The 14,147-nt window shown below is 58.6% G+C and overlaps 8 protein-coding genes across 10 annotated transcripts; 7 read left to right on the forward strand and 1 right to left on the reverse strand.

The window, feature by feature from the left end:
- Positions 1 to 2,844: 2,844 nt before the first annotated feature.
- On the forward strand, positions 2,845 to 3,972 carry LOC62_08G009851 (uncharacterized protein; the record flags this gene model as incomplete). The annotated part of the gene is made up of 4 exons (XM_062776416.1): positions 2,845 to 3,265; positions 3,315 to 3,427; positions 3,637 to 3,750; positions 3,934 to 3,972. Exons 1-4 carry the CDS (start codon positions 3,007 to 3,009, stop codon positions 3,970 to 3,972), a joined length of 525 nt encoding a protein of 174 aa, XP_062632400.1. The 5' UTR covers positions 2,845 to 3,006.
- A 314-nt stretch (positions 3,973 to 4,286) lies between these two features.
- On the forward strand, positions 4,287 to 4,520 carry LOC62_08G009852 (uncharacterized protein; the record flags this gene model as incomplete). Its single annotated transcript, XM_062776417.1, has 1 exon — positions 4,287 to 4,520. The coding sequence occupies one exon, from the start codon at positions 4,287 to 4,289 to the stop codon at positions 4,518 to 4,520; it is 234 nt and encodes a 77-aa protein (XP_062632401.1).
- An 87-nt stretch (positions 4,521 to 4,607) lies between these two features.
- Positions 4,608 to 5,162, forward strand: abcG17-1 (ABC transporter G family member 17; the record flags this gene model as incomplete). The annotated part of the gene is made up of 1 exon (XM_062776418.1): positions 4,608 to 5,162. One exon carries the CDS (start codon positions 4,608 to 4,610, stop codon positions 5,160 to 5,162), a length of 555 nt encoding a protein of 184 aa, XP_062632402.1.
- A 622-nt stretch (positions 5,163 to 5,784) lies between these two features.
- CDR2 (Multidrug resistance protein CDR2) lies at positions 5,785 to 6,191 on the forward strand (the record flags this gene model as incomplete). The annotated part of the gene is made up of 2 exons (XM_062776419.1): positions 5,785 to 5,976; positions 6,021 to 6,191. 2 exons carry the CDS (start codon positions 5,785 to 5,787, stop codon positions 6,189 to 6,191), a joined length of 363 nt encoding a protein of 120 aa, XP_062632403.1.
- A 518-nt stretch (positions 6,192 to 6,709) lies between these two features.
- On the forward strand, positions 6,710 to 7,149 carry abcG15 (ABC transporter G family member 15; the record flags this gene model as incomplete). Its single annotated transcript, XM_062776420.1, has 2 exons — positions 6,710 to 6,845; positions 6,920 to 7,149. 2 exons carry the CDS (start codon positions 6,710 to 6,712, stop codon positions 7,147 to 7,149), a joined length of 366 nt encoding a protein of 121 aa, XP_062632404.1.
- A 161-nt stretch (positions 7,150 to 7,310) lies between these two features.
- LOC62_08G009856 (uncharacterized protein) lies at positions 7,311 to 7,848 on the forward strand (the record flags this gene model as incomplete). The annotated part of the gene is made up of 3 exons (XM_062776421.1): positions 7,311 to 7,446; positions 7,586 to 7,680; positions 7,719 to 7,848. 3 exons carry the CDS (start codon positions 7,311 to 7,313, stop codon positions 7,791 to 7,793), a joined length of 306 nt encoding a protein of 101 aa, XP_062632405.1. The 3' UTR covers positions 7,794 to 7,848.
- A 998-nt stretch (positions 7,849 to 8,846) lies between these two features.
- LOC62_08G009857 (uncharacterized protein) lies at positions 8,847 to 10,107 on the reverse strand (the record flags this gene model as incomplete). Its single annotated transcript, XM_062776422.1, has 2 exons — positions 9,892 to 10,107; positions 8,847 to 9,793 (listed from the first exon to the last, which is right to left on the reverse strand). Exons 1-2 carry the CDS (start codon positions 10,001 to 10,003, stop codon positions 8,847 to 8,849), a joined length of 1,059 nt encoding a protein of 352 aa, XP_062632406.1. The 5' UTR covers positions 10,004 to 10,107.
- A 1,185-nt stretch (positions 10,108 to 11,292) lies between these two features.
- ALG14_1 lies at positions 11,293 to 14,036 on the forward strand (the record flags this gene model as incomplete). 3 transcript variants are annotated; one of them, XM_062776423.1, is made up of 5 exons in its annotated part: positions 11,293 to 11,764; positions 11,815 to 12,044; positions 12,093 to 13,462; positions 13,666 to 13,743; positions 13,776 to 14,036. In XM_062776423.1, the coding sequence occupies 3 exons, from the start codon at positions 11,719 to 11,721 to the stop codon at positions 12,606 to 12,608; spliced, it is 792 nt and encodes a 263-aa protein (XP_062632407.1). In that variant the 3' UTR covers positions 12,609 to 13,462; positions 13,666 to 13,743; positions 13,776 to 14,036. The 3 variants fall into 3 exon arrangements, with proteins under 3 accessions (XP_062632407.1, XP_062632408.1, XP_062632409.1); XM_062776424.1 differs by having other exon boundaries at positions 12,093 to 13,743; XM_062776425.1 differs by lacking the exons at positions 11,293 to 11,764; positions 11,815 to 12,044 and having other exon boundaries at positions 13,260 to 13,573; positions 13,674 to 13,743.
- Between the last annotated feature and the right edge of the window lie 111 nt (positions 14,037 to 14,147).

Raw genomic sequence — 14,147 nt, forward strand, 5'->3', positions numbered from 1 at the left:
CTCCACCCTCGAGGCAGTAGTTCCCACTGCCCAAAACCTTCGTGATGGTGTAGGTGTAGCCAGTGGTGAAGGTAGGATACACGGTGTTCCCTAACAGGCCCGATGCGGTGAGCAACACGGGGAGTGCGCGCGGCTACTCACCGGTGCACGTGTACGGTGACGCAGCCATTCCGGTGTAACAAGGAGGGCTGCTTGAGCAGTCATCGGGCGAGGCGTAGAACACGTCCCATACGATGTTGAGCCACCCAGAAAAGATTCTGAACGTGAGTGACAAGCTGAGGAGTAGAGGCTTAATGACAGGGTCGGGTGGATTCTCTCTCACTGAGACTGACCGCCGAAAGTCGCCGCCCCCGTCATCACCCACCCCGATGGTTAAGCTCGCCGGCAGAAGACACTTCGAGGCGAGCAAGTTGCTCCCACCAGCCCCAGACGCGTGTCTAACCCCAGTGCATGTGATCCATCGTCCCCACGGCTTTGCCACTGGCAGGTCCTGCAGCAGGATGTAGTACCAACGCCAGTAGCGTAGACGCACAATCAAACTAGCCGGGTAGGCCACTGGCGCAGCGCCACACTAACCCGGAGCTGACTTCAACGATGCCGACGACGGCAGTGCCGGACAATCGGAGCGCATACAAAGTGTGAGCTTGCAACACGGTAGTCGACGCTGCCGTCACCGTGTTTGTTAACCTGCTCTCTCCTGTGCCACCCGAGTGGGCGTCACTGGCTGAGAGACACTGGACGTGCTCCTCGCGGCGGAGTGTGCCCACCGGCATTGTAACTCGTGCCTTCAGCTGTCATGTTTGAGCCTCCCCACAGCCCTGCAGCCGAGGTGGTGAGTTGTAGTGGTAAACTGATGTGGATGTACTGCTGCCCTCTCTTGTGGTAGGGATGGTGACTCGACTGACGTGAGAATGGTGATGCCTGCACGTGCAATCTCGCCGTCAGCAGATGCAGTGCCGAGATTAGGGTGTGCCGGCCATCACCACAAAGGAAGCAGAGCTTGGAGTTCAGGAAATGGGACTAACATGACGGTTTGTGCACTCCTAAACACATCAAGTACTGCCGAGCCACAAAGTCGGTAGGGAGAGGAGATGAGACTGGGAGAACCAGTATCCATGTTGACACTGCACTGTAGCCGTAACATCGTGTTCCGAACGGCGTAGTTTCTGAAGCAGCGGGCTTTTTCGCTCCAACTATCGCTATCAGCTTGAACCAGATGTGCAAGACACGAGGAAGGGGCGGGCGGAGGAGTGCCTCATGAAGATTGAGTAAACTGCTGTGTTGAACGGCTGGGGGCTTGTCACTGAGTGTTGCGGCCGATGAAATCACGACATGACTCGTGTCCAATGAACCTTTCCCTCTCGCATAGTGAGCTGGCGACTGCGACGACAGGGGCACTGTCGATGGTCGAAACAAAGTAGTGTGCATCGCATGTCTTGGGCAGGTTCTTTCACCTGCGTAACACCAATGCGGGTCTCTGATCCCCAGAACACACCGGTGTCGGTTTGTCTACAGTCACTGTGGTGTGGATAGGACGATGAAAAATGCTGTGTAGCGGATAGGACGATGAAAAATGCTGTGTAGGAAGGAGGGGGAGAGTGATTCAAAAGGCGCGAAAGGTCCTTTGCGAGCCTGTCGCCTGTTTGAAAGCACGGTGCGGAAACGATGTGAGGAGGAATCGTGGCCGCGGCGGCCCCGATGTCCACTAACGTCAGCACGACTACTTGTTGGCAGGCCAGCTGGTTTGGCAAGATCCGTCAGGACCGCCATGGAAGGGGAGAAGGGCAGCGCTGGCGTCGTCGGCTTCGCTACAAACACTCTCTCACTTAGCGCGGATTGTTAAACTCCTCTGCAACGAACCCTGGCCCCCATGACCGTGGAGGGGAGGCTGCTTGCCTCGCCTGGCAGAACCTTCCAATCCAGTCGCGGCCAGAGAGTTGCAGCTGACGGCTCGCTGTTGATCGTCGAAGTCAGGGTTGAGCACATTTTGGCTGCCTGGATAGATTACGTAACCTTCGATATCCAGTCACACATTAACTGGTTTGGAAGTGCATGGGTGTGCTTGGACGTCGAGGCCCTTGCAAAAGAGCTGCCCAGGTCACGTTGAGGTTTAAGAGACGAGGGAGTAGAGGGCTCTCTCACGGTAGCACAGAAATCACCCTAGCTTCCAGTCGTACGGATCAAGCATCATTACGAAAACTCCAATGGCGCAGTTTACGGCCAGTATAGGTCTTGGCAATGCATGTCGCCGTGTCGATGACGAACTGTGGTAAAATGCCACTGGAGTGGCGGTCAAGGTGAACGACCGTGCTTCGTGGATGCACTTCCTGCACCAGAGCGAGGCTTAGGGTCACATCTTTATCTTCAACCACTACCTTCCCGGTATTCATCCGAACGAGGCTCTTCGCATCGCGTGGCGCTTGGTACGTCCACAAAGATCGATCACCGCGAAACTACCATGCGGCAGACTGGTGCGGTCAGCATACAGCGGATGCGGCGCCAGGTGTGATCTATGTGGGTCGTCACGTGACCCCACAGACGAACAGCGGAAGAAATGATGAAGCCCTGCGTGGTGATCAGATTAAACCAGTGGGGAACCTGGGCCAGGGGCGAGATCTGAAACAGAGAATCGTGGCCTGCAGATCTGCGAACAAACAGCATAAGCTGATCCACGCGAGTTGATGAAAGCACACGACATTGTGAAGAGAAAATGCAGACACCACAAAGGCAATAATGCCGTAATGCCGATAAATCTCCGAACCTCTAATCCACTCCGCCTGCTTCCCCCTCCACATGGGCTTGTCACGGAACAACGTTCCGCACGCAACAGCAGCATTCAACTAGCCTCAATCCCCTCGCCGGCGGACCGCTCGCCCAATCAGTGCAGCTTCACCTCCGAGAGGGCCGGACCTGCACCACCTGACTGCGAGACTTGTCGCTGGACGCGTCTCCATCCACCATTTCAGACATCTCCTCTCATTTCTTCTCCGACGTTTCTCAGGCTTGATGTACGACCTAGCCATCCACTCGTGGAGCGATTCCGACAACCTTACGGTCGTATCTACCAACGGTACTCGCATAGCCTCCTTTCCTCTGGGCTTCATTCGACGAGGCGGAGATAACAGCTGGCGCTATGTCGTCGACATTGTCGATCTTCTCATTGTGCGCCAGGGGGACCAATGTACCCCTCTAGAAGACCAATACGGGGTGTCTGTCGATCTGGACAGTCCTCCCATGGCTGGCACCTTCATCTATCGGCTACCGGGTGAGCATCTCACTTCTGTCGTTTAGAGCCGGTTTTCACACATACCCAGACGACAGCGTTATCTTTTCAAGAGGACCAGAATACTTCAGTCGATTCAGACCTCCGAATCCCGCGGGCAGTGTATCTACGAGGTCTGACTCTAAACGTTCCAGTGTGAACCAGGTGGGTACCCGGCCTGAGAGCCTGTGAGCTGATACCTCAGTCACGATTCCGGGCTTCGTTGCTCGCCCGTGATGGCACTTGCCTTGTGACGAATGCGTTCTATGATTACTGCACCGCCTCTCATATCGTTCCTTTCAGCCGGCCTGATGTAAGTCCGGCCCCCTGAGTTAGTGATACAACGTGACTGATGTTGATAGGTGTATCAGCAGCTGTTCGGATTATTGCATGAGGAGCCCCCAATGTTCCTGACCTCGTGTGGACTGCTACTCCGCGACGATTTGCACCATGCGTTCGACCGTCAAGTGTGGTCACTGTACTACAAAGTAAGTCGGGCTACTCCACCAGCAGTACTTGTGATGTGGGGCCACTCTCTACTCATACTCACCATTTGCAGGACGGCACCTTCTACGTTCATTTTTTTGTTCTTACATTTCCGGACGCGACCCGGTTGCACGGCACTGCGATTTCTTTGGACCGCTTTCGTGGTCCGCCCTCAGAAAGGCCAGATATCCGACTGGTCCGATGGCACTACGACCAATGCGTAAAGGCTCGGATCAGGGGATTTGCGGCTGGATTCGAAGATGTGTCCGAGATTGTCAGGAATACTGGATAATGAAGACCAACTACGCGGCCGTCGACTGAGTGATCCTTGGTGCCTTGGTGCGATATTGGCTCTGAGAGCCCATGTGGAAGTACCATCTTCAGCGCGTGTCTCATATTGAGAATGGTAGACTGCGGTGCTACCATGCTGACGAGATGGCTAGTTCCTGCTCCACTGGGCAAGAAGCCATTTTGTTTACAAGTGTTATGCCTCCTGACAGAAGACCATATGCAGGGTGGTATCACAGCAGCGGACGTGATGTTCAACGGCGAGGCGGACATGCACGAAGCCCGCTTGTCCGTCGGCCATACCATGGACTTCGCGTTCCGAATGGAAGTGCCCACCGAGCGCTCTCGTCGCCTCAACACGGTCACCATCAAGTTTACTATCAAGACGCGGTGGATCGGCGGCATGAAGGCACGCATCATGAAGCCGCTCGTATCGCTCGTTCGCTCGCTCGCTCGCACGCACCACACGCGTGTTGGTACCTGATGTGTCCGTGGTATGGCGGGTGGAGAGCGCAAGCATGCGTCCATCGGCGAGACCATGGCCACCAATGCCCAGTGTGCATGTGGGACAATGCCCCCCCCCTGGCCTAGCCTGAACGCCTCGAGTGCGTTTTACTTCGACAAGGTGCTCCGCATGCTCAGAGACCACGCCAAGAAGGTCGACATCCTCCACCAAGCGAGCAACGGTATCTGCGACCTGTTTGACAAGGCCATGGTCATTGCAAAGGGCCATGTCATCGACCATGGCCGGCGCCCCCTTGCCAGCCCTTTCTTGGAGGACACAGGCTTTGAGTACATGGAGGGTGCCAACACGGCTGAATACCCTAATGCCATCACAGCGATCGGCGAACGTACCGCCCGGGAGGGCTTTGACGGCCGCGTGCTCAACTTGTCTCTGAGTTTGCCATCTGCTACGCCAGAGCAAGATTTATCAGGACATGGTGGCCGAAGCCCAAGAGCACATGGCCAACACAGCCGCCCGCCAGGCCGAGACCGACGCCCAGAAGGAGCTATCCACACCAAAAAGGCGCCAGGTGACATCAAGTCCTTCGCGCTGCGCACCTTGCTCTGGGGCCAGATCTGGGCTGTCACCATCGAGGAGGTGCAGGGAGCGCTGGGGACATAATCCTCATCTTTGGGCTCGCCAGGGCACGATCTTGATCTTTCTTTGCCTTTGTTTGCGGTTCCGTCTTCCACGACATACCCGACACTACGGCTCGTCTCTTGCTCCTTGGTGTTGCCGTCTTCCCAATTATCTTCTGTGAGTAACATACTACTCTAGCGGGTCTGACAATCCCCCAGTCCCGTCTATTTTGTTCTCCGATGTCCAGGGCGCCTTTGTCGGCCGTGGTATCAACGCCAGGCAGGAACAACATACATTGCATTTCCCCGGCTGATCCTTGTAGCGCAATCCCGTGTCGACATACCCATGAACGTGTTCCAGACGGTCATCTGGGCCATCGTCATGTACTTCTTGTCGGAACGGCACTGCAGCGCAACCATCCACTTGGCTCTCTTCGCATTTTCGTTTGTGCTCGCGGTCTGTAACGGCGCCCTCTTCTGCACCATCGACTTCTGCTTCAAAAACTACAACGACGCGTCCGAGACTGCGGGCACGATTTTCGTGATCTTTGTCTTGTGCTGCGGTTACATTATCGGGCGTTGCAGTCAAGAAGGTACATCGCTAACAGCAGTGCCCGTCAGGAAGCCCTGGTTTGGCTGGACCCGCTTTGACATTCCGACCTACTATGGTGTCGAGGCCGGCTGCTACTACATGTTACGCGGCCGCCGAGTTCCTCTGTATGGCACCCGATCTCGCGCCCTACGGCCCCGGCTACGAGAACGGCCCCAAGGGATGGTCGGTTACCGACAGTAGCCCCGGATCGATCTATGTCAGCGGCGAGAAATACATTCGCGAGGTTTTTGGTTTCAAGATGGACGTGAGTGCGACAACACCGGCTGTTACTGACAATTATGGCACAAGTGGCGCAACTTTGGTCTCATCACCGGTTTCTGGCTACACTCGGCCTTCCTGGGCATGCTGGCGCTCACCTACCTCGCCGATGGCGGCATCCAGTTCATGCGCTGCAAAACTGATGGTGTTGAGGCCTCGGCTTCTCGCGACGACGAGGACGGCGGCATTTTCCCTGAGTAGATGCCTCGCTACCCCACCCGCTCACCCCAGGGCGAGGGTTTCTGCCGCTGGAGTACCAACCACGCAGTCGTCGCTCCCCGCGAGTGGCATGCTCTTGAACGTCTCAACACTCACCTGTCAGCACATAGCGGCACTGCTGCTGAGTACAGCATCCGTCTCCAGCGCCGCGCGACCGAACATAGTCAGATCAGCCGTTCGCGGAGAATTGGCGAGAAGAACCCCCGCTTCATTCTTGCGGAGGAGGACGACGAGCACGCGAGTGATAGCGAGTTCATAACCACAGCTGACGAGCCAGTCGCAGCACAGTGGGGAGGCTACAATTGCCGAGCACCAGGGTAAGAGGGGCGCGAGGGCCTTTGGCGAGAAGCAGCCCCTGCTCCCTCAGTTCCCTCAGCAGCCCCAGGTCGAAGGCACCACGTTCACTTGGGAGGACCTCGGCTACACTGTCAATGAGGGCGGCAAGGACGGCTTCTTCACAAGTTCTCAGGCTGTGGCAAGCAGGCACCGTCACTGCTCCCATGCGTTCCTTGGATCCCGGCAAGACAGCGCTCATGGGCGTACTTGCTGCCGGCGAGGACGAGGGTGAGATTGTTGGCCACGTCCTGCTCAACGGCCGGGAGCTCCCTCTCTCATTACAGCGTGCCACTGGCTACCGTGAGTAGGTCGATGTCCATACGCCTGAGTCGACTGTCCGCGAGGCCCTCGAGTTCTCGGCCCATCTCCGTCAGCCCCGCCGATTCTACGCCAGAGGAAGCTTGCCTACGTTGACGAGATAATTGACCATCTCGAGCTCCAGGACATTAAGGACGCCATCATCGGCGTCTCAGGGGATGTCTTGGTGTCGAGCGTGTCACTTATCGGCGTTGAGCTCGTCTCGCGCCCCACTATACTTTTCCTCGACAAGCCCGCTTCCCGTCTCGACGGCCAGAGCTCGTTAATGAGTGTCGGACTCCTCTAGAAGTCCACCATGTGCTGTTGCTGTTTCAGGCCGGAGGCCGTACCGTCTACATGAACCCTGTCTCGAGAAAGTCGCAACTACTTTTCTGATAAGGGCATAGAGTGGCCAATGAACTGCAACCGGCTGAGTACATAATCGACATTGTGTCTGGTGTTGTTACAATGGACAAGGACTGGCACCACGTCTGGAACAACTCAAAAGTGCGCCACGACATGCTTCGCGAACTCATGCTCCTCAAGCGCCGCGGTCACGCTTCGCAGGCCCCCAAGGCTGACACGACCCCGAGGACGTACACAAGTTTGCCGCACCTACTTAATGATGTGGCTCATCTCTAAGCGTGTCAACGTCCAGCTGCGGCGTAACGTCATTTACGTCGCCACTAGCTGTTACTCATCATCACGGCTCTAATTATTGGATTCTCGGTCTGGAAAATCAGGCACTGACTGGCTCGGCGACCTGAAGAACAGAGTCTTCACCCTCTTCCAGTTTGCTTTCGTTGCTCCTTTGGTCATTGTCCAGACTCATCCCGAGGTCAGCCCCCGCTCCCATGTTGTTATTGACGAGCCCAGTTCATTGCCGATCGCAACATCTTCGAGGACAGCGAGAAGAAGGCCAAGTTCCACAGCTGGCAAGTAATCTGGTAGGCGATATCGCAGCCGAGTTTCCCTACCTGTGCATCTGCGCTGTGCTCTTCTGGTGCTATTGGTACCAGGTCACTGGTCCTTTGCTCGCCAACAACGGCGCTGGTCCCGTCTTCCTGTACATGATGTTCTACGAGTTCATGTACGCTGGCCTCGGCCACTTCATCAGCGAGTTGTCTATTCAACACAGTTAAGCTAACTCTCACCGGCGGCATACGCTCCCAACGCGGTGTTCGCTGCTTTCCTCCCGCTCACTCTCATGATCCTGACTATCGTCTGTGGTGTCATTGTCCCATAATAGCAACTCAACGTCCTCTGGCGCTACTGGAGAGGGTGTTGTTTTCTTTGCGATCATTGAGTCAATTCCCAGTGTGGTGGCTCGACCCGTTCCCGTACCTCATGGAGAGCCTGAGTATCTTCCCCGTCTAGAAATTCAAGGTTGTGTGCAAGGCCAACGAGCTTGTCTACTAAACCCCTTGCCCCCCCCCCCTCTTTCCCTCGCGGGCCAGCCGGACCGGTGGCCAGTACGTGGCCAACTTCCTCACTCGCGGGCACTTGGACTACCTCGCCAACCCTGACGTCACCTCCAACTGCGGCTTCTGTGTCTACAAAGTCAGCAGCGAGTGCCTGCCTCAAAAGCTTCAACATCAACCGTCGTGTCCAGAGATGGGAGGGTATCTTCATGACTACGTGAGTTTACTGTCTGGGACTCTCAACTGACGCGTCAGACTCTTTGCTGTCTCATTGCGCAGCCTTGTGATCGTCCTGCTCAAGCTCCATTCCAAGGCCTTCAAGACTGCGTCGTAGGCGTCGGCGACACGTTGGGGTTGCGCCGGCTTATCTTGGCCTCAGCTCCCCACCCCCTCCCCCACTCCCAGAAGGTTTCCGCAAGTTGAGAGTGATAGGTGCATTTTGGTAGTTTGATACGGCGCAGGGTATGTACTGATCCAACAGCGCCTCTCTACAAACAATTATGCTGCACTCCGCGGGTATAGATCCCCTCCTCTCCCCAATGGCATTACCCCAGTCGGAGTCACCGTGGTGCCAGCGCCGCTCTTAAATGTTGAGCGGGACGTTGCCAGAGTTGGGGCCGAGGAGTTCATTCCACGCAAAGACAAGCGCCGAGGCGGAACCAGGCCCGGCCGCGACCGTAAGGAGGGCGAGGACTACAATGTAGCCTAGCGCGGCTCCGATGCTCTTCGGACGCAGGTTGCACAGCAGCCACGAGTAGTTTGAAATCAGTGTGAAGGTAAAGTCGGCGCTGAAGACGAGGTGGGCAATAAAGCCCAGGTTGTCAGGCGCGCCCGCCGGCCAGTCCTCGGGGAGGTAGTAGAGGAGGACGTCGCGGAGGGGGATGCTGCTCTGGAGGAGCCGAAGGTGACCCTTGAGCGAGGGGTAGAGCACGAGGGCGGTGAGGATGAGGATCGGGGCCATGGGGCTTGAATTGGCGAAGATGGGAACGAAGAGCACGGGCAGGACGACGCTGAGGATGTTGACGTAGAGCGGGAACGGCTGCCAGAAGCTGAGGGCGTCAAAGCTCATGCCGCTCTCCTGCATCCAGAGCGACGGGAGGAGGCCACCAATGAAGAAGGCGATGAGCGTCGTGTAGATATACTCTGACTTGGGGCGCCACTGGCCACGAGGCTTGGGACCAAGCACCACGATGGTAAAGTAAATGGGCGCAGAGACGGCAATGGTAGTGAGCTGGCCGATGAGGGTGAAGACCGAGGCAAGCTTTGCGCCGAATGCGGCGGCGCCACGGCGTGGGCGGAACGACTCGTACAGAATCTGCACGCACTGCGCGACAATGAGCCCACCAAAGACGCCAAGGAGAATCTGCTCGCCGTCGCCTGCCGAGTTGCCCGCCAGAAAGACGGTGTTGAGCACGCAGTTGATGTCGTTGAGCGTGGGCGAGATGAACGAGTAGTACTTGAACCCGGGCTGCTCGAAGCACTTTTCTGTTTTGATCCACGTCTGGCCCTTGAAGCCTGGCTGTGCGAGGGCTGTCGAGCGAGCGTCAGCAAGCGAGCTGGGAGTGGACAAGGGGAAGGGGGTAGTGCGTTGGAGAGGGCAGGTTGACGACGCAGAAGCAGCGACCCACCCACACCCCGATGGCGTATCCAGACACCGCGGTGATGGCGACAAAGTACGCTGATAATAAGAGCTTGCTCGTCGTGGGGCTTGAGGTGAATGATGTGGATGCGAGTTGCCATACCGCCTATTATACCTTACTGCGGTCGACGCTTAGGTTGATCCTGCCAACTCGGACAGGGGCCACAACCAGGACATCCGGTACATGTCCGAACAGTGGCGCGGCGACCGAGGGAGAGCGGGGCTTGCGGGCGCGCGCGCGTCTTGCAGTAGACACTGTCCTGTCTCGTCTCATTTCTCTTGCGTGTATCACATGGGTCTGGAGAGCTCTTTAGCTCTGCAACCTGGCCCGAGGCACTGCGTGACGGCCACAACAAATGATGGTACCCAGGCCTTTAGTTACATCAAGGTTGGCGAATGGCTGTGATCGCGTAGCGGTAAGGCGGGTCGGCACCCCGCCAGTGCCATCATTCCTCCCTCGGGCCAGGAAATGAATGGGGGAGACAATGCATGTGGCGTCGAGCGCGCTCATGCATTACGCGTGGTGGTGGCCACTGGGTGGCTGAGCGCGCCAAGTACCGTTTGGCGGCGGCAGTATTTTCGAGTCACATCCCCGGCGCGACGGGATGGGGGCCGAGGGTCCCGAGTGTGCCGTGGTGTTCAATCGGGTTCTAGCAATGAGTGAATAAGACGGCGTACGTATAGCAGCACCAGCAGGCGGTCCATTCGACTGCGCAACGGTCCACCTTGCTCCCTAGCACCACTAAGTTCTGTCCCTCCCACGCGCAAAACACTCACACACTCACCATCGCTCTTCTCTCCACTCCTAGCCTTGTAGCTCGTGCTCGCACGAAACCAGCATCCACAACGAAGCCTGCAGTCAGGAGACCATCGGCCTACTCGGGCAACCCCAGCCACAGCCACGGCCACCGCCCCTCCCACGGTCCGCGCAGGCTAAGCGTATCGCGTTCAGAGAGCTCGCCATACCCAGTCCGCCCACCTCGCCATCAACATGTCCGCGGACCACCCTCATCCCCATCCCTGCCATTGGCAAAGTCGCACATGTCGTCGCGATCCGGCCGCCACCTCTGGGCCACTAAAATCGATCCAGTCAGCCCCGCCTCAGGCTGGATGTCACACTACATGGGCTCTTGTCGCTAGGTCCTTTGGGGATAGTTCTCGGCGTGCTACTACTGGTATGCTATAGTATGGGAGTTTTTGCATTTTTCTGGTTGCCCTCGTGGAAGTCGCATGCGGGCGCTAGTCACGTGATCTCGGTAAACACACCAGACTGCAACCCCCAACCGTCATTTTTACCTCCGCCCGTCGCAACTCGTTTGTCAGCCCAGCGTGCACCACCACTTTGACCCAATGCAGGGATGCCCAACAGGCACTGCAACCTTCTCTCTGGTGTGCATACTTGCTGTTTGTTGGCCGGGCGTGGGTCACGGGCCAAGCAAACTGCACCTCAGCGGGCAGTATAAGACTCACAAGGGGCTGCGACGCCGACCAACGCATGCCCCGTCGCCGCTGTCGCATACACGCTGTGCGCCATCATCGCACCACCGCCCATGCCCAATTACGACCCGCACCCCGACCCACGATCCACGACCCACTCACCACGACCCACTCACCACCACTAGCCAGATCGCCTACGGCATCCGCCGCCAACTCGCCATCTCACCGACCGAGAATCCGCATACCGCAGTGGCGTAATACCTGATAGCCGCGGCAGGCAAAGTTGCTGGAGTTGGAGCGTGGTCTATTCTGCGCCTGGACACCCTCGTCATAAGCAGTGCAGGACGCCGGCTATCCGCCGCCGCTCGACACATACACCATGAACGTCGAGGTCGAGTACTCCGACCTCGAGGGCGTCGAGGGCGGTGAGTGGGGGTGTCGTGTCGATGGGTAGAGTCAGCTAACCCACGCCCAGCCGAGGCCATCCTTGCTGCCATCACGCCGACGTCGCGCGCAATCAAAGCAGCGTACAACCAGCTCGGGGACGACGGCGTCGAGGCCCTCGTCGCTGCGTTGCCTCCCCACATTGAGCGCCTTGACCTCACAGACAACGAGGTGGGCGACCGCGGGCTGCTCACTACGCTGGGGTATGCCGCGCGCAATAGCGGGCTCAAGCACCTCTCGCTTGCCTTCAACGCAATTCATGTGAGTGCATGGAGGCGTTGAACTCCCGTGCGCCGGCTAAGCCCACAGCTTGACGAAGCGACCACCGCGCCCGCCATCGCGGCGCTCAACGCCTTCCACCTCGAATCCCTCACCCTCTTCTCCAACCACCTCGAGCCGGCCGCCATGACCGAGCTATTCGAGCACCTCTCCGCGCCGCAGCTGTCAACACTCCAAATGAGCAGATGCAACGTCGACGACGAAGCGGCCGCCGCCATCGCAAACTACCTCTCCTCACCGCGTGCTGGCGCTCTCACGACCCTCGACCTGGGGAACAACTGGCTCTCCGCTCTGGCGGTCAAGGACATCATCGACGCCGTCGAGAGCGCGCACTACGGCCTCGTACATCTGTCTCTTGCGTCTCACGGCCTGCGCGGAACACGCGGGTGTATCCTCTTCAAACCCGACTATGACCCCAAGGCCGATGTCGCCGCGCCGCAGCTGGTTGAGATAGTGCACGAGCTGCAGAGCCGCCTGCCGGGCGTGCTGACGCGCAATAGGGAGCTGTGCCGGCGGACAATGGCGGCGGCCGCGCGCGCGCGGTAGCGCGGGCGAGGATACTTCTCCACGCGGCCGCCAGGAGCAGCGGGACGACGACCACCGCCACCGCCACCGCCACCACAGCATTCCCATTCACTCGCCTCCCCCCAGAGCTGCAGCTCGCCATCGCGCGCCACGCCTCGGGCGACGCGCACGCGCTGACCGAGACCCAGTGGGCGGGGGTGGTGCGCTACGCCTCGAGGCGCGCCACGCTCGGCCGCATGCACCCGTGCCCCGTGTCGACGCTGCCCTTTGACGCGAGGGTCGGGCTTGCACTGACTTCCTGGTGCGAGGCGCTCGGGGTTGGGAGGTGGGAACGAGAGACGCGCGGGTGGGAGGCGCCCAGTCCGCGGCTTGGGGCTTGAGCACAGTAGGAGCATTTATCACGACCCACACGCATTCCACACGCACTACACGCGTTATGACACCACGACACGACACTCACATTACATGTACTTGTACCGTAGCACATCCATGATCATGACAAGGCTCCACCAGCTGCACCCAGCACACCATTATGGCCCTCGAGGCTGTCACCGTGCCTGCTTTCCCACGCTCGCTCGCCGGCAGCCTCCACCTCCACCAACGTGTCCACCAAACCCGACTTGATCTCCCTCCCAGTCCCCCCAATCACCCCAATACCAGCGACTCGCCGGCATGCTCCTCCTCCTCGCCGCAGCACTAGCAGCATTAATAGCGGCGCTTTCCCTGCGCCTCCGCGCAGTCCTGCCAAGCGGCACGCCGCCACCCCGCCGCACCACCCCCGCGCGGCTGGGTGTGTTCCTCGGCTCAGGCGGCCACACGGGCGAGATGCGCTCCCTGTTGTCCGTGCTCGATGGGAAGCGCTACGCGCCGAGGGTGTACGTCTACGGCGCGGGGGACGAGATGAGCCTGCGTGCTGTCGTCGAGGTGGAGGGCGCGCTGGGCGGGACTACGAGCGGGGCGTGTACGCTGCTCGCGTTGCCGAGGGTGTGCGCGGTGGGCGAGGGAAGGCCCTCGGGTGTCCGCGTCGAAAACGCTCGCCATCGCGCTGTGATATACGTTTGTGCTGACGTTATTGCAGCGTCCCAGTACGCCTTGGGTCGACGTGCTCCTCAATGGGCCGGGCACGGCCGTCGTCCTCGTCGCCGTCGCCCGCCGGGTGGGTGCACGCAGTGGCCGCGCTGACGCCAGATCCTCGGCCTGTCGTACACGTGCATTATTTACGTCGAGTCTTTTGCGCGTGTCAAGACGCTGTCGCTTAGCGGCAAGCTGCTCCGTCCCTTTGTCGACACGTTTGTCGTCCAGTGGCCTGACGCTTCTGGACCGGGTGCGACCAAGGCCAACGCCGCCGACGCCGACTCCCGCTCCCGCCCATCATCAGGGGTCACGTACCGTGGCTTCCTTGTCTAGATATGCACTTGCCGTGCTCACCGTCTGCACATGACTTGTGACATCACAGCCAACGCTTGCTGGACTGGACTGAATGAACTATGATGAACTGAACTGAATCTCTACACTCTGAATCAATGCTAAGACCGACACGACGGCGGCCCGCTGCTCCCA

Source organism: Vanrija pseudolonga, chromosome 8, assembly GCF_020906515.1.
Source record: "Vanrija pseudolonga chromosome 8, complete sequence".
Classification (NCBI taxonomy): domain Eukaryota; kingdom Fungi; phylum Basidiomycota; class Tremellomycetes; order Trichosporonales; family Trichosporonaceae; genus Vanrija; species Vanrija pseudolonga.